This window comes from Bubalus kerabau, chromosome 2 (genome assembly GCF_029407905.1).
Source record: "Bubalus kerabau isolate K-KA32 ecotype Philippines breed swamp buffalo chromosome 2, PCC_UOA_SB_1v2, whole genome shotgun sequence".
Lineage (NCBI taxonomy): Eukaryota > Metazoa > Chordata > Mammalia > Artiodactyla > Bovidae > Bubalus > Bubalus kerabau.
The window spans coordinates 12,178,943-12,202,651 of NC_073625.1; the positions used below are offsets into that span (position 1 = coordinate 12,178,943).

A 23,709-nucleotide genomic window follows, 5' to 3' on the forward strand; every position below is an offset into this window, starting at 1 on the left:
TTATTTCAGTGAAGATTGTTTTGAGCTGATAACTTCGATTGAAACTGTGCAGCAAGGCGTCTCTCCTCAGGCCCCTGGAGGTTTCCATCAGACCAAGGTTTCCTCTTAGCTAGGGTTGTCAGAGTGAGCATATGCAAATGTAGCAAGTGCAAAAGTAAAATAAAACACTTCAAGAAACAATCAGAGAAAATCTTCAGGAAGAATAATGAGTCCTCAGAAATTTGATACCAAAAGTCCTTAAAAGGAAAAACTGATAAATAGGATTTCATCAAAATTAAAAACTTTTGCTCTGTGAAAAACTGTTAGCAGGATGAAAAGACAAGCCACAGACTGGGATAAAATATTTGCAACCCACCAATCTGACAAAAGACCAGTATCTAGAAAACACAAACAAGTCTCAAAAGTCAACAGTGAAAAGACAATCAATGGAACCCAAATTTGGTTTCAATGCCATTCTTCAGGAACAAGGAGCAGGAAGAATAATTGCTTCTAGGACTAAACAGGAATATACAAGATGAGCCTTGAGACCCATGTAGTGCTGGAAAGGAGGGCTCCCCAAAAAAAGCCCCACACAACCATGGGGGTATATATGTCAAAAGGACACAACTGAAAGAGCTCCCAATGGCCAAAAGTAAATAAGGTAGCACTAGATCATAACACGGAGAAGGCAATGGCACCCCCTCCAGTACTCGTGCCTGGAAAATCCCATGTACGGAAGAGCCTGGTAGGCTGCAGTCCATGGGTCACTCAGAGTCGGACACGACTGAGCGACTTCACTTTCACTTTTCACTTTCATGCATTGGAGAAGGAAATGGCAACCCACTCCAGTGTTCTTGCCTGGTAGGCTGCCATCTATGGGGTCTCACAGAGTCGGACACGACTGAAGTGACTTAGCAGCAGCAGCAGCACATCATAACACAAAGTATAAAATAAATAAATATGGGTCCATTCAGATATAAAGAAATACATAAATGGGAGACAATGAACAAATATACCTTGCAGGGAGAGTCTTAAGAATTAACCAATAAATACTCTGAATGAGTTGGAGGATAACTCCCCACCCCCAAATGTAGAACTGCATACAGGGACTTTCTTCCAAAGAATACAGTTTGGAAGTGGGGGTGGGGGAGTGGCGCAGAAAGACTGTAGTGGAGAAACCTGACAGGCTCCACCTGAGTCAGGTGATGACAGGTTAGCATCAACAGGATAAGCTGCGTCGACAGTATAGCCATTCAATGTCTGATGAGAGAGGGCACTCACCTCTGTGGTCTTCCTCCCCAAAACACAAGCCCCAGTGTGATCAGGACAAAAACATCAGACGAAATAATTCCCAGTTCAGGGGCATTCTATGAAACATCTGAACTGCACTCCTCAAAACCATACAGGTTATCAAAAACAAGGAAAGTCACAGGGTTTCTCCAGTGGGCTGGTGGTCAGGACTCTGCTATCTACCCAAACCCAGATTCAATCCCTGGTCAAGGAACTGAGATTCCACAAGCCTCACAGTGAGACCAAAACAAAACAAGGAAATTCTGAGAAACTGTCATGGCCAAGAGGCTCCTAAGGAGATAGGATGACTCAATGTAATACAGTATCCTAGGTGGGATCCAGGAAAAGGAAAACGGTGTTAGGTAAAAACAAAGGAAATCTGGATAAAGTATAGACTTTAGTCAATAAGAATGTATCAGTACTGATCCGTTAGTTGTGACAAATATACAACACTAATTTAACATGTTAATGGTGTAGTATATGTTGGATCTCTGTATATCATAATCCCTCTATAAATCTAAACTATTCTAAAATAAATTTATTAAAATAAATAGAAAATGAGCAAAAGACACACTGGGACATTTTTACAGAAGAGCATATACAACTGGCAAATAAGCATGAGAAGAGGTTCAACATTGTTAACCATTAAGGAAATGAAAGTTAAAAGCACAATGAGATATCATTACACACTGATCAGAATGGTCAAAATAAAAAACTGACACCACCAAATGCTGGCAAGCATACAGAGAAACTCCCACACTGCTGGTGGGAATGCAAATGGTACAACCTCACTTTTAGGAAAGTCTGGTAGTCTCCTAAAAAATTAAACATGCACATATCGTATGACCCAGAACGGCAATCCTGGGCATTTATCCCAAAGAAATGAAAACCATGTCCACACAAAAACCTGTGCATGAATGTACATAGCAGCTTTATTCATAATAGCCCTAAACTGAAACCACCCAGATATCCTTCCACAGGTGAAGGTTGAACAAAGGTACATCCATATCACAAACTACTAATTAGCAATAAAAAAGAACTACAGATACAGGAAACAACTTGGATCAATGTCAAGAGAATTTTGCTGAGTGGGCAAAAAACCCAATCTCTAATGATCACATACCATACAATTCTATTTCTGTAACGTTCTCAAAATGACAAAATTCAGAAATGGAGAACAGATTTGTGATTGCCACGGACTTAGTGTGGAGGGAAAGGAGAAGCAGGGGTGGCTGTGAAAGGTCAACAGGAGGAACGGCGGTGGCGACGGGACTGTTCTGCATCTTGTTCCGTATCAATGTCCACATCCTGGTGGTGACGTGGCGGTTAAGTTCTGTGAGATGTTGCCATTGGAAGAAACTGGGTAAGGGGTACAGGAAAGCTCTGCATTATTTCAGAAAACCGTCTGTGAACTAACAAATTACCTCAGAACAAAAACTGTAATTAAAAAGATCCAATACAGGGCATCCCCTGACAGTCCAGTGGTTAGGACTCCACACTTGCATTGCTGAGGGCTGGGCTTCAATCCCTGGGGGGAACTAAGATTCCCACAAGCTGCTCAGCATGGCCAAAAAATAAAGAAAGAAAGAATACAATACAGCTGGCACTCCTATCCATGAGTTCCACATTCACGGATTCAGCCAACCATGGGTTGACAATATTTGGAAAGAAAGAAAAAAAATTCAGTCAAGTTCCAAAAAGCAAACACTTGAATTTGCCACACATTCAGCAACTATTTACATAGCATTTACATTGTATTTACAACTATTTACATAGCATTTACATTGTATTAAGTATTATAACTAATCTAGAGGTGATTTGAAGTATATGGAAGGATAAACCTAGGTTGTATGCAAATACTACACCATTTTTATATAAGAGATTTGAGCATCCATGGTTTTTGTACTGGAACCAATCCCCCACCCATACTGAGGGATGAGACTATATCCCTAGTTATTCTGGATTTCAGAAAAACAATTATTTTTAGTATCATTATGTCCCATGCAATATGTGGAACACACTGATACTAAAAGATGAGTTGTTGTTTATCTGAAATTCAAATGTAACTGAGAGTCCTATATTTTATCTGGCAACACTACCCTTGGCATTCTACCAGGGTAAGGTGTATATTGTGAAATAAAAGAACATTTAAGAGTTGGCTAGAGCAAATGTGCTCTGATCTCAGAAACCCCTAAATCCTCCCTTCTCAGTAGCTGGCGTCTCTGCTCACATTTTGTACTGTGTGCGAACCGTCCACCACTTGTGATGAGAAGAGCCACACAGAGTGTAAAACCCTCCCCTCTTCACAGAGAAGTAAAAATTATTCAGATAGTCTTCCCTTCTCAATTTCCATTTAAAACAGATATTCTTTCCAAGAAAGAGTATGAAAAAATAATTAAACAGAATAGTCATGAAGCATTTTCTAGAAGCAATTTTGAGTCTCCAGTAGTGAACAACAATGGTGTCCAGTATAAAAACACAACTAAGAACTAACAGACATCTGAAAAAAAACTCTAACATGAAAAAGATGGCAATCTAAAAAGAAAGGGAACAGCAATTTGTAGGAAATTCATTATTCAAGATGAAACAAATATCAAGAAATTACCATTAATGTCCTTAGAGTTATAAGATGCTACCCCCACAAACAAGAGCGGAATCACATAGAGAACAAAAAATTCTAGAAACTAAAAATATGGTAGGTGGAAATGTAAAATTCAGTGGTGAGTTGGAAGATAAAGGGGAGTAAATCTCCCACAAAGAGCAAAAAGGCAGAAAACTGAAGTGAAAAATCAAAGAACCAGGCTAAGAAATCCATAACAGAAACAGCAAGAATTCTAAAAAGAGGTAATAGAAATGAGGGTAGCGGAGGGGGAAGAGAAACAAAAAACCCGAGAAAATATTATAGGACTTAAGGGCAGGTGTCTCCAGAATGAATTATGCCCAGGAAAATGGACAAAAACAGACCCACACCAATGTTATACTGTTAGGAAATACTCAGAACAGAGGGGACAAAAATAGCCTACAAGCTACCAAAAAGAAAAACCAAGTTTTAAACAAAGGATCATGAAAACACCTTTTCAAATATGCAAGATATTTAAAAAATTATTTCCTATACACCTTTTTTTCAGAAAGCTACTGGAGAACAGGCTCGACCAAAATGAGGGAAAACACTAAGAAAGAGAAAGACACAGATTGCAGGAAAAAAAGAATCCAACAGAAGAGGTGGAGAGAATCCCCAGGATGAACAGAAGACACCAGAATGTAAGTATGCACCAGGAACACAGCCATTCTCCCGTCAGAGGGCCCCCAGAGCACAGCTTCTTCAGGAGCCTGAAACTGACCAAATATATCTGAGCATCTTAAGAGAAGATTTAGACAAATGATGGAGGGTTTCAGGTCAAATTAGTCATAAGTACATCAACAAACCAAGTACGACAAAGGATTCATTCCAAGGAAATTCATTCATTCACAATTCCAGGAGTTGTTCAGGAAAAGGAAGCAGTTTATTACACGAATAAGCTCTGGTCAGCATTACATAGTATAGTAACGAACAACAGAACTACCAGATAAGTGGATGGAGAAACTGGAGGGAGGAGGGCTGCAATGTGTATATGGCAGAGGCAGAGAGACCAGACCATCATCTTCTACAATAGAAAACAAGTAGAAACAGCCTAAAATTGACAAATGAAGAGGGAGAAATACAACTGTGTTATTAAAAATACTGGGATTTCCCTGGTGGTCCAGTGGTTAGGACCACGCTTTCCACCGCTGGGGGCCACAGAATCATAATTCCCTGGTCGGATAACTAACATCCCACAAGCTGCACAGTGCAGCCAAATTTTTTTAAAAGGTTAAAAAAACATCGAGAGAATTTTCTTAAAAAAACTCAGTTGAAAGTGGTTACTTTTGTAGAAGGGAAAAATGAGAGTGTGACAGAGAGCTCCTTTTTGTAAACTTTAAATTGCTAGCTTCTATGGAATTATTTGAGTCTTTAAACTCATAACTTTTTTAAAAAGAAAAAAAAGATGAAAAATTCCAGTCATCAAGTATCCGTCCCCCAAAAAACTTTAATGCCAATTTAATCTATATTCTTCAACTTTAAAATCTTCCTACCTCTAACGGTAGGAAGATTTTTAACCAGCTAAAAATCAGTTTTAAAAGCCCTATTTTTCAAAGCATTTGGAAGAATTCCCCACCAAGAATGTAGAGACTAGCCCATGCCACTGATACTTCATCGCGACTTACTTATGTAAATGTTTATGCTGGCGTTTGTATTTGGAACAATAGTGGTTATTATAAAAAAGAGATAGTTGTGTTTAACATGCCAGATCTGGGTAACTTTATTCACGATTTTCACAAAAATTATCCCCAAAGTAATATTAGACACTTTTTAAAAGTCCAGATTTGAAATATCAAAAACATTTTGAATTCAGTCTGGAGTGAATACTAAGTCAAGAACTGAATCAAATCCACACACAAATAAATGAACACCAATTTTCCTTACGTTCACTATATTTTCTGGAAGAGGCTGCCAATTTAGTTTTCCTTTCCTTGACACTGGCATTTAGAATCATTTTAACATGGTTTACATCTTTAAGTTCTAAGTCTGTACTTATCCTGAATGCTGCTGCCAAGTCGCTTCAGTCGTGTCCAACTCTGCGACCCCATGGACTGCAGCCTACCAGGCTTCTCCGTCCATGGGATTCTCCAGGCAAGAACACTGGAGTGGGTTGCCATTTCCTTCTCCACTTATCCTGAATATCTTATTATAATTAAAACTATAAATCCAGAAGCAATAGCCCTCCCTTAAGAAGGAATCCAATTAATAAATATAGAAGGACTTCGAGAAACAAAGTCACACTGGAACCTCACAGTAGTAACTGACACAAGAAAGATCTGCCAATGGATTAAAAAATGAGTGGGCTGAAGTTTCAGCAGAAATGGGACATTTGCATAGCTCACGTTATCTCCAGCAAACATTCAGTCACTACAAAGGAAAACACAGTAAATTTACAGTAGCGATTCCTAGACACCACCTTAGGTAGTGGCTAAGGTTAGCAACACCAGAAATACATTACCGAATCAGGGGTCATGGATACACTGTCAGAGATCAGAGGACACTATGATGACATGACAACTAAATTCGAGGCAGGATCCTGGATTGGATCCTGAAACAGAGAAATGGCATTAGTGAAAAGACCAAGAAAATCTCTACTTTCCAAAATTCTACTTTAGTTAATAGTATTGTATCAAGACTAATTTCTTAACTTGGCAAATGCTGTACAGTTATGTAAGATGTTAATGTAAAGGGATCATTAGTGAAGAGTATACAGAAACTGCTGTTTTTACAACTCTTCAGGAGGTCTAAAATTATCTAAAAAATTTTTTTAAATAACTGTTAAAAACACACACACATATGTATGTGTATATAAATAAATCAAGACTTCAGGGAAACTGGTATCATGGGCACTCAGTTAAAAAATAGTGTTCTTGCCTATATCAGTCATTGTCTCACTGGTTTATGAGCTTTAAGGTTCTCCCCCTTCTAATATTTGTTTCAACTTTTAAATTTTCATAAAAAAGCCCTTTTTTAACATTCCTATATTAGGCCAAAAATAAAAATCCTTGAATAAAATTGGCACCATATTATCTCATAAAATCACTCATATCAACCTAAGACCAGTCACTATTTTTACTCTAATTGTTCTCATCATATGTTTGTATTGGGTTTTTTTTTTTTTTAATGAGGAGAGAAAATGGCTGAAAGATTTGTTTTCTTATTAATAGGCCTGGCAGTCAAGAGGGGAAAAAACCACATTATCACTTAGATATCTTATTAAGAAACAGCAGTTTTTCCAATAACATATTATATACTGGAACTCACTGCAGATATAAAAAGTAAGTTATCTACCTAAGTCTCTTCTACACAATAGCTTAGAGCTAGTTACCCAAGCAAAAGGCTTTCCTGGTGGCTCAGGAGTCAAGAATCCTCCTGCCAATGCAGGAGACGTGGATTTGATCCCTGGGTCGAGAAGATTCCCTGGAGAAGGAAACGGCAACCACTCCAGTATTTTTGCCTGGAGAATCCCATGGATAGAGGAGCCTGGCGGGCTACAGTGTGTGGGGTTGCAAAGGAGTCGGACATAACTGAGGGACTAAACCACCAGCACCCATGCAAATCCAGCTAAGACCTTTTCAGTATCCCTTTCTTAACTCTGGCTCCAAAATGGCTATTATTAGTGGTGGTAAACATCTTTTTTATAAAACAGGCAATACATCTACACAATTTATTCTAGGGAAACAAAGCTAACCATCACATCTGCCTTTAAAAGAATATAATTTCCCACTCTGGCTGTGGCTGATTCAGTCCCAGAGCATGAATCCTCTTTTACCCTCTGCATATCCTACTGTACACTGAGCAGATAAGCTGAGCTGAAGTCTGCTCATAGCAACCCTGACGGTGAAGCTACTATTTTAGATGGAGAATAGCATTCCCAAATGGTTGTGCTTATTACTTTTGCAGTGACTGTTTCTACTCAGCATGGCGTTTTTCATTTGTGTTCATTTGTGTTCTTCACAAATGTGCCCTGTATGGAAGCAGCTGTAGTAAAAAGATAATGAAGGAGGGGGAAGGAAATTTTAAAGGGAGCTTCATCCAAATACAATGAAGAAAGCAAAAAAGAATATGCCCACATTTTCATTCCTATAGGCATGCCATTTCCAAATTAACCTTCTGATAGTAGTAAGAAAAATAGAAGTGGTAAAACTCTAACCTGATAATCTATACAAAACAGGAGACAATCTACCTCAGAAACTCATTACACGGTACAATATATTCAAGTGGTGAAAGGGTACAAATTTATCCAGAACTGCCATACTATCTGGCTGTCAGTACAGTCTGTTGAGTAATTATATTAAACATATTACTACAAAATATACCAAGAAGTAGAGAATCATACTATATTTGTGACCTGCAAATAACAAAACAAAACAGAGGTCCAAGGGGGCTAAAGTCCAAGCTGTAATTTACACACAAAGTGTACAGTGAAAGCAGTTACAACATACAAAAATGTGACAAGTTATCCAGATGTTTTAAAAAACAGAGCCTGTCCAAAGAACATCCAGTCTATCCTGTAGGTTTCTGAGGAGCCTGTTACGTAAGGTGAATTCCCCTCCTGCTGATAAGAAGCAGCTTGCCGACGACACCCATATATTTCTCACTGGGCGAGTCTACTTGGCAATACCAATAACCCGAGAGCTCTCTATTACATTCACTGGTCTGAAAACAACTCATAACCCAACTGTTCTTCCAAGTCCTTTACCAGTTTTTCAAGCTTTCTATCAAAGGAAAGTTGGAATGTATTGCTTCTTGTCGTCAACAGGCATTTCAAAAAGAGGGTAATTAACCAAAATCAAGAGTTCTTTGGTCGAGTTAGTAACAGGCTTCCCCTTTGTTCTAAATCCCTTCATAATCCCTTTTTTTCCAATTTTTCCAGTATGGCCTGGATTTTACAAACCGCCTCTTTCCTGGCCTGCCGGACGGAGTCCTGGCCCCCAGTTTCAACTGAATCCAGTTCCAGAAGTTCCTTGGTTAGCATCTCTTCCAGAAGCCAGTAGGCTTTGTCTGTCTTTTTTCCTACGAACTCTTCTACTTCTTGCTCAAGATACTGGACCTTCTCCAGCACATGTATGATTTTTTTAATGCTAGGGGGAGTCCCTTCATCTGAAGATAAACACTCTTCAGCAAGATGATTACCCTGGTCTTGAGTGCTGGGATGTTCGTGGGAGGCGTTACCGTACAGATGAGGCTCAGCACTATACTGGACCTGGGAATCCAAAAGCTCCGAACTGTCATCGTTCACTGATCCCGAGGACTCGTACTGATGGACATTGCAAGGAAAGTTGTGCTGGCTCATGCCTTGATCTGGTTGGCTGTAGGTGTAGGAGGAGTCCTTGGAGTGGGAGAGCAGAGAGGGGAGAAAAGCTGTTTTAATGGGAATCCATCAGCATCAGATTTGTTAGCCCCCATCTTCCACCTGACCAGGAAGGTACATGAAAAGATTCCCCACCAATAAAACTGGACAGCCCTCTTTAATCATTTGAGGAAAATACAGCTCTGAAAAGATAAAAGGCAGAGAATTCCTGAGTATACAGGCTGGAATCTACCCTGAGGTAGCTCATCATCATGAACACCTCATAATCTATCTTTATCACCTCACAATCTGACCAGTGACTTAATAAATAGGAATTAGTCTGTTCCCCTTAAGAGAGAAAATCTGAAGACAAATCTTAAAAAGGAACCTGGCCACAAGCAAATGATGTTCAAGTGTACAGTTTAATAAAACCATGCTATTTCTCATTGGTTTTGTCTTCTGTCTGGAGATGGAGGTAACAAAATCTAACCTTTGATTTTAACATTCAGATAGTATTACAACTAATAAGAAAATGAGCACTTTCCTGTCTTTTAAAAAAAAGGAAATGAACCTAAAACTGCTCTAAAATACAGTCTATTTTAAAAAAGAAAAAAAAAGGGGGGGGACTGGGCCACATAAAGTTGTAGGTGCTGGCCACCAGCTTTTTGAAACTAGTCCCCCCATTTAACACAGGCCAATGCAGAGAAATCCCATATCGTGCTCTCTTGATGACCCAAACATTAAAAGAACAAGGTTTAGCAGGTCTCCTACCTTAGGCTGTGGGGGTGGCGGTGAAGGAGGTGACTGAGGAGAGCCACTGCTAGGCCACGATGAAGTGCTCTCGTTCAGGTAGAGACTCCCCGGTGGTCCTGAGGGCGCAGCTGAAGGCCAGGGGTACCGGGTTCCCATTCCATAAGCACCTGGAGGCACCCATGAGTCCTCCTGGGGTCGTACAGGTGGTCCTGGTTGTGGAACACTACGATTACCATCCCCATAAGGGTAATGGGGTACGCTCATTCCAGGGTTCTGGGTTGAGAGGAAGGAAATATGCTGGTCATTGCTAAAAAAACTTAAAGAAGTAATGAAAATATTCTAGTGTAAACAGATCCTGAGCTGCCTCCTCTCTGCTTAACAGTGTATACTTTAGCTGCTACAGGGTTAAACTGGGGTATTTCTAAACAGTTGCATAACTTTTCCAAACCTACAAAAGCTTGGTTCCAAAGATATCAGGGGCAGGTTTGGTGACCGTCAAGCTCAGAAGGAATAGAGCCTAAATTTTAACAGCTGAAGCACAACATAGAACTCCCCGGGAAGTGAACAGAGATTCCTAAAACATTTAAAAATATAAACCTAACCTCTTGAAGTAAACAGAGAAAGAAATAAACTTGGTACCATTCATTAACAGTTAAAAATTAAAAAGACAACAGAAGGGTGCTCACCTGTGAAGCAGGATATCCCGGAACCTGCCCCCTAAGAGGGGGTGCTCCAGGCTGGCAGTCCTGCTGGGGGTACATCCAACGGGAGACTGGGGTTGGGCTGTTGCCAGGTGAACGGTAAGTGCTTGGAACCTCTGTGGAGTAATTGGTCTGAGCATACCCAGGTGTGTAATAGGCCCCAGGGTACGAGGCAGTATTTGTCCCCGGGCCAGTGGGGTATTGTGGGCCATATCCCCCATTTGTGTAAGAATTCAAACTCTGGAAAAAGCAAAGTTGGGAGAAAAGAGATGAATGAGTACAAGAGCTGAAATGCCCTCACTCTGAGAACTTTGGGAAGAAAGGAGATGAGTAACTAATGAAAATTATCAACTACCTAAGCAACCCTTGAGAGGTGGTCTTATATTATTATTGTATACATATATTAAACTGATTATCACTTTAGAGTCCCTGTTATAACAATGGGAAGGTATACTGTGATGAAAGATGAAGTAATGGCCTTAGAGCAGTGCTTTTCAACCGTTTTCATAAGAACACCTGACAGTTAACCTAACGGGAGGGAGCCTGTCCCCACACACTGGAAAGGGGGCTCTAGGAAACCCGGGAGAATGGCTAAAGAAAGAAGAAAAGGACCCTGGTACAACAGAAAGAAAAAAAGACCACAGAGGTAGACTGAGCCCTGCCACAGGCTTTGTGTTTACTCTCTCTACTTTTTCAAGCAGGAAAATGGAAATCATGAACTTATTCTGCAGGGTTATTATAAAAATTAAATGAGATGACATATATAAAGTGCTCAGTACAGTGTCTGGTACATGGTATGCTCAATAACCGATAATTTTTATAATACCATTGTTGTTAGTATAATTGTGGCAAGGTCAGGAAATGAACCTGATCTGACTCCAAGCCTTGTTTTTTGTACTGTCTCACTCTGCTTCCCAAATTACAGCGGACAGAGACAAACTCCTCACATACTGCTTCCTGCAGTTTTATATCAGCTATCCAGACTATTATTGATACCTAGAATCCTCAGTTTAGTAATCCAAATAAGACTAAAGCTAAACTTTAAATGATTACCTTCAGGTTTTCCATTAATTTCTACTCTACTTTGTAAGATGGTAAAAATGAAATCAACTTTTCCTGGACTCATCCTTCTAAAACTAGACAGTCTTTCCCATTTTAGGTAGAAGAATAAGAAGCTTGTGATAATAAAATAGACTTATTGTGGTGATCATTTGATAATGTATACAAATATCAAATCATTATGTTATACATCTGAAATGAATGCTAAATGTCAACTATACCTCAATTAAAAGAGTAGAAGCCTGATACCTTCTACAGTTGTTAATGATTAAAGAAAATCAAATTTAAATTTGATTCCAAATCTACCACATCAAAAAGAGGGACAGGGACTTCCCTGGCAGTCCCGTGGTTAAGCCTCACATTCCCATCTCAGGGGGCATGGACTCAATCCCTGGTGGGGGAACTAAGACCCCCCATGCTGCAGGGCACACTCCCCCCACCAAAAAAAATAAAGTCCCTTATACAACATACACAACTGAAGACAATTAAAAAAAAAAGAATGTGACTTTGTACTGTTATTCAACTTCTAGAAATCCTTCCTAAGGAAATGATTCAACTAGAGAAAAAGTTATAAGCATGGATTTGTTCATCAGAGCATGATTCACCATCACGCAGTACTGAAAGCAACCTACACGTCCTGCACTGATGGAATGATTAGGTCAGTTATAGGCTATTCGTTGAAGGAATTTTATTCCGTCTTAAAATTCATTGTAGAATTGACCAGACATCTATTAACATTAAAGAATTATTTTTAGTGTTTATTTCTTTAAGCTTTAATAATGGCATTGTGGTAATGTTTTAAAAACGACCCTGTATATTAAAGATACATACTTAAGTATTTACAAGAGAAATAATGTGATATTCGGAATTTTCTTCAAAGCACATTAAGGACATGGGTGAAACATGAGGGCCATGCATTGATGATACTTGCTGAAGCTGAGTAAGGGGTACATGGGAGATCACTGTGCTATCCCATTACTTTGGATTATGTTTGAAAATTTCGGTTATTAAAAAAAAAAAAAAAGAGTTCCTGTTATTTCACCCTGTAACAAGTACATAAGATAACCAAAAAGTAATATTAAAAAATATATGTAAAATAAGTTTAAAACTGGATAAATATAACAGGGAGAAGGCTGAAAACAAATTTACCAAAATATGGACATATTATGATGACAGAGTTAGTGGCTTTTCTGTCTTTTATTTCCCAGTATTTACTAATAAAGTTGTATTATTTTTATAGAAAAAAAATTATGCTATTAAAAATGCCACAAAATCCCAAGTATGTCTAGAAACTGGTGGGCTGCACAGACCATAGCTACTTCCATCTAGTCCAATTTTTTCATAAAGGGAAACTTGTATCTAAAGACAGTAAGCTGGGATTTGAAACCTGTCAGCTGATATGGCAACAGATAAAATCTGAAACTGATCCACTATAAGGAGAATTAAACAAAATCTCTGACAGTCATTGAATTTCTGTAAGACATCTCATTCTGGATTCCAGAAGAAATCAAGAGACTGGAGCTCTTAAAACTCAAAACATATTCCAAGTGCTGCTTTTGTTCTAGAGGTAAATGTAAATATGACTCAGCATTTGAAAGTCAAAATACTGTCACACCATATGGTGTCTCACTGCAAGCAAGATTATCCAGGAGGAAATACTTCTTCCAAAAGTTGATTTTACAATTGATGGACTGCTTATAGATGTAGAATCCAAAGGGGAGAAAAGTAGCCAGGTCTCTCACCCAGAAAGTGATACACTGTTAATGGATTCCCTTTCCATTTGGTAATATATGACTATCAACAGCAAACAGACCCAATCCAAGTGGGAAAAATTACTTTTCCATTAGCAACACCACGATTCCTCCTGTTGTGGTTATCTCGAAAAACATAGAAAGCTTCACCACAAAAGGACTCCGAGCCTTCATAATTATCAGCAGCCAACATCACCTTGAGTTTTTCCTGACACTTGCTTTTGGAATTGCCCAGTTTATCATCATCCACTGGTCATTTCCTCAAGCATCATCTCTACTTACAGAACTGGTCCAATTTTTGTCTCACAAGAGCTCCAAACCACGGTACTATAAGCTGTATTTGACAACCCAGTTCTCCTTTAAATTAAATGAATAAGTTATTACAGGTTCTGACCAAAGTCCTTTTGCATCATGATTTCTCAATTTAGAACATTTAGCAAGAAGAAGACTTCAGTTGTCTTTCTTTGAGCATTTCTATTCCCAGGCACTTGGCGTTCTGTGGTGAAATCTTCCAGAAGTCAGGAGAATTATCTTCTTTATCAGAAAATCAATGTGAAACATCTGTCTTTCCTCCTTTAGATATGTGGGGAAAGCAGCTTTAGAAAAACAAGTTGCATTTGTGACCAATGAGAGGATTTTAAACAAACAACAACAGAAAAAAACCACCATAGGACTTCCTTGCTGGCCCAGTGGTTAAGACTCTGAGCCTCGGCACAGTTTGATCCCCAGTCAGGCAAACGAACCAAAAACCCCTACCACAATCATTACTAGAAAACCTGTGTGTTTACCATACTTTTCCTAAGTACCCTCTGGGTCAATAGATCAGAGCTACAACATGCATGATTACAACAATCAGAGTCAGAAGAACATGTATTAGCCTTGCAATCCTTACAGACCATGACTAAGCATGACCAAATAATCACAGTTCAGAGATGTTTCAGAGTTTTTAAATCTTCTGAAGAGTAGGTTGGCAGCAAAGAAAATAAAGAAGTTCTTGGCTCTCTAATCACTGTGAAAAGTAATTTGGCTGTATTAAATAAAGATGTACATACCCAAACCCACCAATTCCACACAGTAGGGAAATGCTTGTCTCGTATGTTGTACAATAGAAAAGGGAAAAACAATGCTGAGTTAAAAAAAGCAAGCTGCAAGAGAATGCTAGGATGAAACCACTTACATCAAGTTTAAAAACTTGATAATATTTTAAAATAAAATGTTTTAAAAATGTTAAATTGTACTATAAAAATGCCTATACAAGTAGTAAAAGCATAAAAACACATATGAGACATAAATATAACTTCAGCTTCAATCCCCTGATTGGGGAACCAAGATCCTGCAAGCCATGGGCTTTTTTTAAATGGGCAGAGGATCTGAATAGACATTTTTCCCAAAGAAGACATACAAGATGGCCAGCAGGTACATGAAAAGGTGCTCAACATCCCTAATTATCAGGAAAATGCAAATCAAAGCCACAGTGACATGCCACCTCACACCTACTAGAATGGCTATTCTCAAAAAGACAATAAGTACTGGGTAAGGATGCTGAGAAAAGGAACTCTTGTGTACTGTTGATGGGAAGGTAAACTGGTACAGCCACTACGGAAAACAGTATGGAGATGCCTCAAAAAACTAAAATCAGAACTACCGTATGATCCAGCAATTCCATTTCTGGGAATATGTTCAAAGGGAACAAAAACACCAACTTAAAAAGTTATCTGTACCCCCATGTTCACTGCAGCATTATTTAAATAGCCAAGACACAGAAACACCCTAAATGTCCAGCAGTGGATGAATGAATGAAAAAAAGTGAGACAGATATATACACACACAATGGAGTATTATTTAAGCAAAAAACCAAGGAAATCTTGCCATTGGGACAACATGGATGGACCTCGAAGGCATTAAGTTAAATGTGATGCACAGACAAATACTATGTGATCTCATTTATATGTAAAATCTAAAAAACGAACGAACAAACAAAAAAAGCCAACTCACAGATACAGACAACAGACTGGTGGTTCCAGAGGTGGAGCAGCGGGTTGGTGGTCAAAGGGTACAAACTTCCAGTTATAAAATAAATAAACCACAGAACGCAACATGTACTCGAGCAACTATAGTTAGATATTGCATTGTACATTTAAAAACTGACTGAGAGAGTTTATCTCAAAAGTTTTCATCACAGAGGCTTTCCTGGTGGCTCAGTGGTAAAGAATCTGCCTGCCCCTGCAGGGGACATGGGTTCAATCCCTGATCCGGGAAGATCCCACATGCCACAGAGCAACTAAGCCCCTGTGCCACAACTACTGAGCCCATGCTCTAGAGCCCAGAAACTACAACTACTGAAGCCCTGGCAGCCTAGAGCTTGTTCATTGCAACAGAAACCACTGCAATGAGAAGCCCACGTGCCACACACAACTAGAGAACAGACCCTGCTCTCCACAGTTAGAGAAAGCCTGCATAGCAAGGAAGACGGGGCTGCAGCCAAAAACAATACATTAAAAACTTCTTTCATCACAAGAAAACAAAACTTTGTAACTATGTATGGTAACAGATGTTAACTAGACTTATATGGTGATCATTTTAGAAAGTATACAAATACTGAATGTCAATTATAGCTCCATAAAATAACAAATTTTTAGAAATAGGTACATTTTGCGTTTGTTGTTTCCAGGTCCTGAGAAATAATCTATCATGAGTCAAGCCACTTCTGCCTTACATAGTATCTGCCTAGATATTTCCCTACCTCTGCATTAAAAATGTTAAAATGATTAAGATAGACTCCATTACATAACAAAACCCCACACATCTTTACTATAAAATCTCCACAGGTTCTGAAAACAGATCATCAAGAGAAAATTCAGCAAGTTTATCAATTTCAGATCATACCTGGCTTTGCATTTCCGGTCTTACAGGGTATGTACTTGGGTAAGGAGCCCGAGGTCGGGCAGCAGAATTCCAATAGGTAGAATTGTAACTAGGATATGGTGGCTGCTCCTAAGGGGAAAAAAAGGAAAGTAAATTCACTTTTACTAACATCCTTACGTCATTCTGAAAAGCTGATATAGAGGCAGGTGTAAGCACGGAAAAAGTCAAGAGACAAAAAGCAATGGGACCCCACTCTAAAATCACTCGTTATTAAAACTGATGCAGATACACGGTAAACTGTGTGTTGGAGAACAAAGCAGTTATTAACTATTCTTGTGTATTATGCCAAGTATATTCAATAACAAATGATAATATCTACTATGTCCAGACAATTAGCAAAACCGGAGACATTCAATTCCTTTACCCCTCTTCAATCCCTAACCCATCACTACTAATTTAATGAGCGCAGCCCAATTAGTTCTTTGCCATTGTTAAGAGTAGTATTTACTTATCTCAACAGCTTTGCAACTTTAAGTTGATATTTTACTATTAAGTGAAAAGTGAAGTTGCTCAGTCGTGTCCAACTCTTTGAGACCCCATGGACCAGGCTCTGCCGTCCATGGGATTCTCCGGGCAAGAGTATTGGAGTGAGTTGCCATTTCCTTCTCCAGGGGGTCTTCCCAACCCAGGGATGAACCTGGGTCTCTGGCATTGCAGGCAGATGCTTTTACCTTCTGAGCCACCAGGGAAGTCTTTTACTATTAAACTTTACTTCAAATGCAAATGTCTTCAATACTCAACTTCTTTGCCTGCCACACCCCTAGTTTTTTTTACATTCTACTTTCTGCTATGGCTAAGCTTTCTTCTGGCAGCCCAATGCGAGAGACCCGGGTTTGATCCCTGGGTTGGGAAGACCCCCTGGAGAAGGAAATGGCAACCCACTCCAATACTCTTACCTGGAGAATCCCATGGATGGCAGGGCCCGTCCATAGGGTCTCAAGCAGTATCAGAAAATTAGGTAAAATAATTACCACTCCAAGGAGAAAATCTAGCTATGACATTAATTTCTACAGCTTTCACTCCAATCATTTGCATAAGCCAATATATTCTGATAAGAAACAAGATCAACTCAAAACTTCTCAGGCTATTTTAATATATGTACTTTTATCCCATAAATTGAGCTATTTTACTTTGAGCTTTATAGTTTAATTTTAAGCTTAAATAGGATCTTCAAATCTTCAAATATGGTTTCACAAAGAAATTCACTGGCAGTTGTAGTCACTGAGAATTTAATTATCACCATCTGAGCTTAACTGCACTACTTACCAGTTTCATAACACTTTGTTTTCAAAGCATGCAGTTATTCCACATGACATTATACAAGCTGGGCAAGTAGCATCTCCTTTACATAATATAGCAACTAGAGCAATACAGAAACGAGCAAACTTCACATCCTAACAACCAGATTTCTCAATCAAGCAAATTCCTCTGATTAATAACTACCTTCCTTCCCCCAATTAAGTGGCATTTGACGGTTTCTCTCTACCAAGAATTTGAATCTTAATTAAAAAGAAGTGAAAAGACAAGAGTTGAAGCTAACTCACCCCAGCAATGGTGAACCAACACCTAAATCCCCAGAACGTCCTTGGTTTCTGTCCTTTCCTACTGATTCTCCAAAGCCCCCTCACATTTTTACTGCCTCTCCACCCTCCCTCTCCTCTCTCCTTCCTTACTCAGCTTTCCAACACCTTCATCCCTTACCACTCTCCCTCAGATGTACTCACCCTGCAAAAACCAACTACCCACTGACTTCCCATCTGTACTTCACCTAAGTATCAGTGGAGAGAAACACAAGCTCTCTGGCTTCACACAAGCAGATACTCAGCACTGCCTACCAACCATACCACCCTTCCTCAGTATGTCCATCCCACTCCGCACAGCAACTGCTAATACGTCACCTTCTTGTCCCCTCAGACCTCCAGTATCCTCTATGATGACACCCCTCACTCGTCAACTGGTAACTTTATCTCATCTTTCACACACACACACACACACACACACACACACAAAGCGGCATTCAGACAGAAACTCTGTCTTCCTAGTTTCTGAAGTTAGCAATCTGTCCCTGTCTTCTCAGAATGTGTGAATGAACTGTCTTTGGCCCTATTAAAAGGCCAAATCCTCAAATCCTTCCTGATAGCTCTGGACCACATAACTTCTTACCATCTACAGAACTTTCACGAATCATCTCTTTCTCCTAGTAGAGCAGATTGCCTCTCTTAAAATACCAACTTGCCCTCAAGACTACCCTAAACAAATATTAAAACCTATTTTTAAACTACTATAACTAACAGTGTGACAAGTGATTGGGTGTCTAATGAACAATCACTTGACTAGCAATAACCTGATAGTCGCTGAAGATGAGTGATGGATATCTGAGGGTTTTATTACACTAGTTTCTCTATTTTTAAAAAATGAATGTGTCACAAGTTTCATAACAAAAAGTTAAAAATCAAAGCTATGGGGCACCAGGTAGACTTTCCCTAAATACATCCTGTTTTGTACACTTGACTTTAGAATAATTATGAACATTTTACATAATTATGAAAGATAATGAAGTATTTTTAAATCCCTGAAAGGAAGCAAAATAAAATAAACACTAAATATTGAATTGATAAGACAACTTCACAGAAGGAAATTCTTTCAAGTGAGTATAAAGCACAGTAATCTGACCAACATTACAACTGAGGTAAATAGTCTGTAGACTCCCCCAAATGAATTTTTCAGTAACCATATTAATAATTATCAACATTGTTGGTACTGCTAATGAATGATTACACTCGTGTGATTGGAAATTAGTATTTTCATAATGGGAGATGAGGGATACAAGAATAATGAAATAAGAGGTTTCCCAGGCGGCTCTGTGATAAAACATCCGCTTGCAATGCATGAGACGCAGGAGATGTGGGTTCAGTCCCCGGTTTGGAAAGATCTCCTGGAGGACGGCGTGGCAACCCACTCCAGTATTCTTTTCTGAAAACTCCCATGGACAGAGAAGCCTGGCGGGCTACAGTCCATGAGGTCGCAAAGAACTGGACACGATTGAGCGTCAGTGCACACACACATTTCACTCATTTATTTCAGCAAATGTGTCTGAGGACCCATGATTAACCAAGCACTGCAGTGTGTGGAGAAACAGGGGAGGCCCCCACGGAGTTTACATGCCACAGAGGAAGTAAATAAACCATAAGCAAATAATCAACAACAACAGAAAGAATAATGAATTAAAACCCCCATAGCCCGGGCATTCCTCACTTCCACTGCAGGGTGCACGGGTCCCATCCCTGGCTGGGGAACAAAGATCCTGCAAGCCGCCCAGCAGGGCTAAACAAAAGACCGTATAGTCCTTAAACTTAGGTGAAAATTTTAGTTTGAATTCAAACTGTATCTTTAAAAAAAAAAAAACTCTGACAAATTGATAACCACACATATACAAAAAAATTAATTCAAGTAACTCTTCAACAATCTTCTGAAGGATATCCTTAATGGTATACCTTCTAAAGGTAAAGAAATACAAAGAAATATTAAATTAATAACATGCTATCGGTAATATTAGTGTTTTAAGTTTTCAACTATTTTGTGTGTATTATAGAATAAAGGAAATCAATAAATAAAAGTGTTACTGAGAACCAGTATTTTCACATGGAAAAGGATAATATATTGACTAGAAAAAGATGAAGATGAATTGTGCACGGTGGATGTGAACTGGAGGAACAGGTATAAATTCACATATTTTAAAAATGTAATTTAACCTTGTATGCAAAACAGACAAATACGGTAAGTGACAGCATGCAGGTGTTAAACAAAGGACTTAGGAGTCAACACAAATTCTAATAACCCTTTTGCATCCCTGCCCTCCACCTTGAGTCCAGCATATCCCATATAGGAGCTGTTATTTGAACCCAGCCCGGGACCTGCAGATGAGCCCCTGCAGCAACCGCACAGAACGTGAGCAGGAAACACTCACTGCTGTTAAGCTACAACTCGGAGTTGTTTTTTACTACAGGAAAAATCAACTGATGAGATAACTAAACATCAAGTTGGAAACATAACCATACAGAAAAAATAATTATTCCTAATGACTTTTAAATTGTATTACTTTGACTGTACATTCTCAGTGGAATATATTCCAAGGACCAGATAAACTGTAAAGAAACCTAAACTCCATCCATGAGTTATCTCTTAGTCAAAATACAGGTATTACTACTTGCGTTCACAGCTTCATTGAGACATCATTTACTACCATACAATCTGCTCATTTAAACTGTGCAAGCCAATGGTTTTTAGTATATCCAGATATACAAAAGCAATATATGTGATCATCACCACAATCAATTGCAGAACATTTCAAACCTCAAAAGGAAACGGTTTCCATCAGCTACACCCTCCCGTCTGCCATTCCACAGCCCTGCACCACTGCTCTATCTCTACAGATATGCCTACCCTGGGCACTTCATATAAGTGGTAGCATATATCATACAATATGTGATTTGTGGTATAAATTGTGACTGGCTTCTTCCACTTATGACTTAGGAAATTACAAGGGTTTCCAAGAGACCTATGCCAAAAACCTGGGGTAGAGATCAGTACATATATATTTTTTTCTATTATCTCACACAGCATAGAGTTGAATCTTTTTTTTTAATCCAGTCTGACAATCCCTGTCTTTGATTGGACTGTTTAACCTATTCACAGTTGATGCTATTATTGATATAGTTGGATTTACATCTGCCATTTTACTTTTTGTTTTCTATATCTCGTATTTGGTTTTGTTCCTCTATTCTTCCTTTACTGCTTTTGCAGCCAATGAGTATTTTCTAATGCAGCTTTTTAATTTCTTTACTGAGTATATATAAATATTTGTGGAGCTGTTAAACTCCACAAATTTCCAGCTAATTTCTCTACTATTTCAACAAGACCCTGGGATGTGAATTGTTCCACAAACCAATCCAATCACATTTGGGTTCCTTGGAAGGGACACCTCCCAAAGTCTGTGTCTGAGATGTGTTCTGACTCCAATCGGCTCCTCCCAGCTATCTTTTCCCCCAGTTCTCTCCAGCTAACTAGCTGGCCTACAGTTTAGTCTTTATTTGCAATGAATCTACCAGTCTCCTCCCAACTGCCTTTCACAACTACCTCTAAATTTCTGAGAACATCCCCAGGCTTCAGGTTAGCCATATTCTGATGCAAATAAAGTCAGTTCCTTTGGGAAAACATTAGGACCTACTGGTTTTACAGCTTCCGCCTCCAGAGAAAAATGTCTGAGCCACATTCTGCAGTTGGGTTGGGGACAAGGGTGTGCTTTTGAGAGAGTCACCCATGCTTTAAGAGCTGAACACCTGGAAGAGGGAAGACAGGAGCCTCAGGCCTTCCCAGCTTGCCTCCAAGCCAGGGAAAGGGTGATCAGAGCCCCGCTGTCCTGCTCAAGGTAAAGCCCCCATTCCACAGGGAGGGTCAGGGTTGGGGTAGAAACACAGCTACTAACCGCACTTGCCCGGTCTGTGGCCTCTGCAACAGTAGCTGGGGGCGAGATGAGCAATGCTGACGTGCTGTTCTCCCAGGATGGCTGGGACCTGGGGAGCCAGCAGCTTTGTTTTATTTGCCATCCAGTCTGGAATGGAGTTTCTGTATTACTGAGCCGGGGTGGGAGAGGTGGAGGATCCCACAGAATCTCACTACTCTTACTGAGTTTGAGTACATTTTCTATCATAAATGTTTCTTCGTTTGCTAAATTCCCTGAGACAATTTCCAGAGACTTTATTATGGTTGTTTTAAAAATATTTTTCACCAGTTTCATGGAGGACTGGGCCCACAAGAGCTCCTCACGCTGTCATGCCCGAGTTGGAACCTGGCATTATTTTAAAGTTATTTTATATGTTATTGCAGGATTGAATTAATACAAGTATTTGTAATTACCTTAATATTGTTAAGAAACCAAGATTTCATATAAAACTAATAAATACAGTGCTCACTTCAGCAGCACATATACTACAACTGGAACGATAACAGAGATTATTGTGCCCCCTGCACAAGGATGACACGCAAATTCGTGAAGCTTTCCATATTTTTTGATAACACTGTATTTTAAATGATTAAAATAGCTAATTAGCTAAGAGAATAAAACTTAAGTATTCTCATTAAAAAAAAAAAGATAAATATGTGAGGTGCAATGAATGTGTTAATTCTTGATGGTGAGAATCCTTTCACAACATATACATATAGCAAATTATCATGTTGTATGCTTTCAATATATTACAATTTCATTTGTTAACTGTACCTCAATAAAGCTGAAAAAAAATTTTAAAGTAATAAATACAATCTAAGAAGAAAAATAATCTGACATTAAATTTAAATTAACACAAATATGAACTCATTTATTTTTGTTTTAAAATACTTAGTCACAACATTGAAAATCAACTATACGTCAATAAAAAAATCTTCTTAAATGCTCATTTTGTATAACTCTGTTCATTTAAAAGGTCTAGAAGCAATGACAACACAATAGCAATCAGTACACCTCACCCCAAATGTAACTTCTGTACTAGTGATCTTAAAAACTACCGGCCTTCAGCAAGGAGATCAAACCAGTCAATCTTAAAGGAAATCAACCCTGAATTTTCAGTGGAAGGATTGATACCGAAGCTGAAGCTCCAATACTTTGGCCACCGAACACAAGGAGCCGACTCATTGGAAGAGACCCTGATGCTGGGAAAGACTGAAACAAAAGGAGAAGGGGGCGAAAGAGGATTAGATGGTTGGACAGCATCAGCAACTCAATGAACATGAATCTGAGCAAACTCCGGGAGACACTGAAGGACAGGGAAGCCTGGCGTGCAACAGTCAGTCAGGTCACAATGAGTCGGATACGACTGACTGAACATCTGGCCCTCAGCTCCAAACCCAGAATTCTGTAGCTGGCTCTGAGATGCAGATCAGGTCTGTAAACACTTCTCTTTATCACTTGTTTACTGTTTGATTCTGCCAATAGGGGGCACCAGGTTAGAGGAGGGGAGAATGGACTTGATCCTTCCTGTGTGCTTGCTTGCCTCCAGTCTCTGCGACTGCCAGGCCAGCAAAGCCCCGCAACCTGCACGCAGTGTTGGCCAGCAGCCGTCTCCAGGCTCCTCCAGTTTCCTGAGAACTCCCACGGAAGTACCAATGCCAGTGCCTCCTTGGTTCCAGTGACACAGGTCATTCTTCCAAGTTTCCAGTTTCTATTAATTCCACAATCTCTCCCTCTTTATTCCCCAGCCCCAGGAACTGAGGTTGTTCTCTGCTATAACTATCTTCTGAGTTACTTCCATATTCTCTTTTTACCTCTTCAGATCTCCAACACCC

At 39.3% G+C, this 23,709-nt stretch overlaps 1 protein-coding gene and 1 non-coding gene across 3 annotated transcripts in view; one reads left to right on the forward strand and one right to left on the reverse strand.

The window, feature by feature from the left end:
• Nucleotides 1–2,176: 2,176 nt before the first annotated feature.
• BAG4 (BAG cochaperone 4) overlaps nucleotides 2,177–23,709 on the reverse strand; it is a 30,825-nt gene continuing 9,292 nt past the window's right edge. The window contains exons 2-6 of one of the 2 annotated variants that reach the window (XR_008709977.1): nucleotides 16,333–16,440; nucleotides 10,622–10,876; nucleotides 9,954–10,208; nucleotides 6,348–9,221; nucleotides 2,177–2,628 (exon numbers count right to left, since the gene is read on the reverse strand). Coding sequence is in view for 1 of the 2 variants with exons in the window: in XM_055567074.1 (XP_055423049.1) it covers nucleotides 8,736–9,221; nucleotides 9,954–10,208; nucleotides 10,622–10,876; nucleotides 16,333–16,440 (1,104 nt within the window). In the remaining variant the exon portion in view is untranslated. Of the gene's footprint in view, nucleotides 9,222–9,953; nucleotides 10,209–10,621; nucleotides 10,877–16,332; nucleotides 16,441–23,709 lie in introns of both variants that reach the window. The other variant, XM_055567074.1, reaches the window with a different exon arrangement.
• LOC129645113 (U6 spliceosomal RNA) lies at nucleotides 22,336–22,440 on the forward strand. The gene has a single exon (XR_008711207.1). It is a non-coding gene; the product is annotated as a U6 spliceosomal RNA (small nuclear RNA).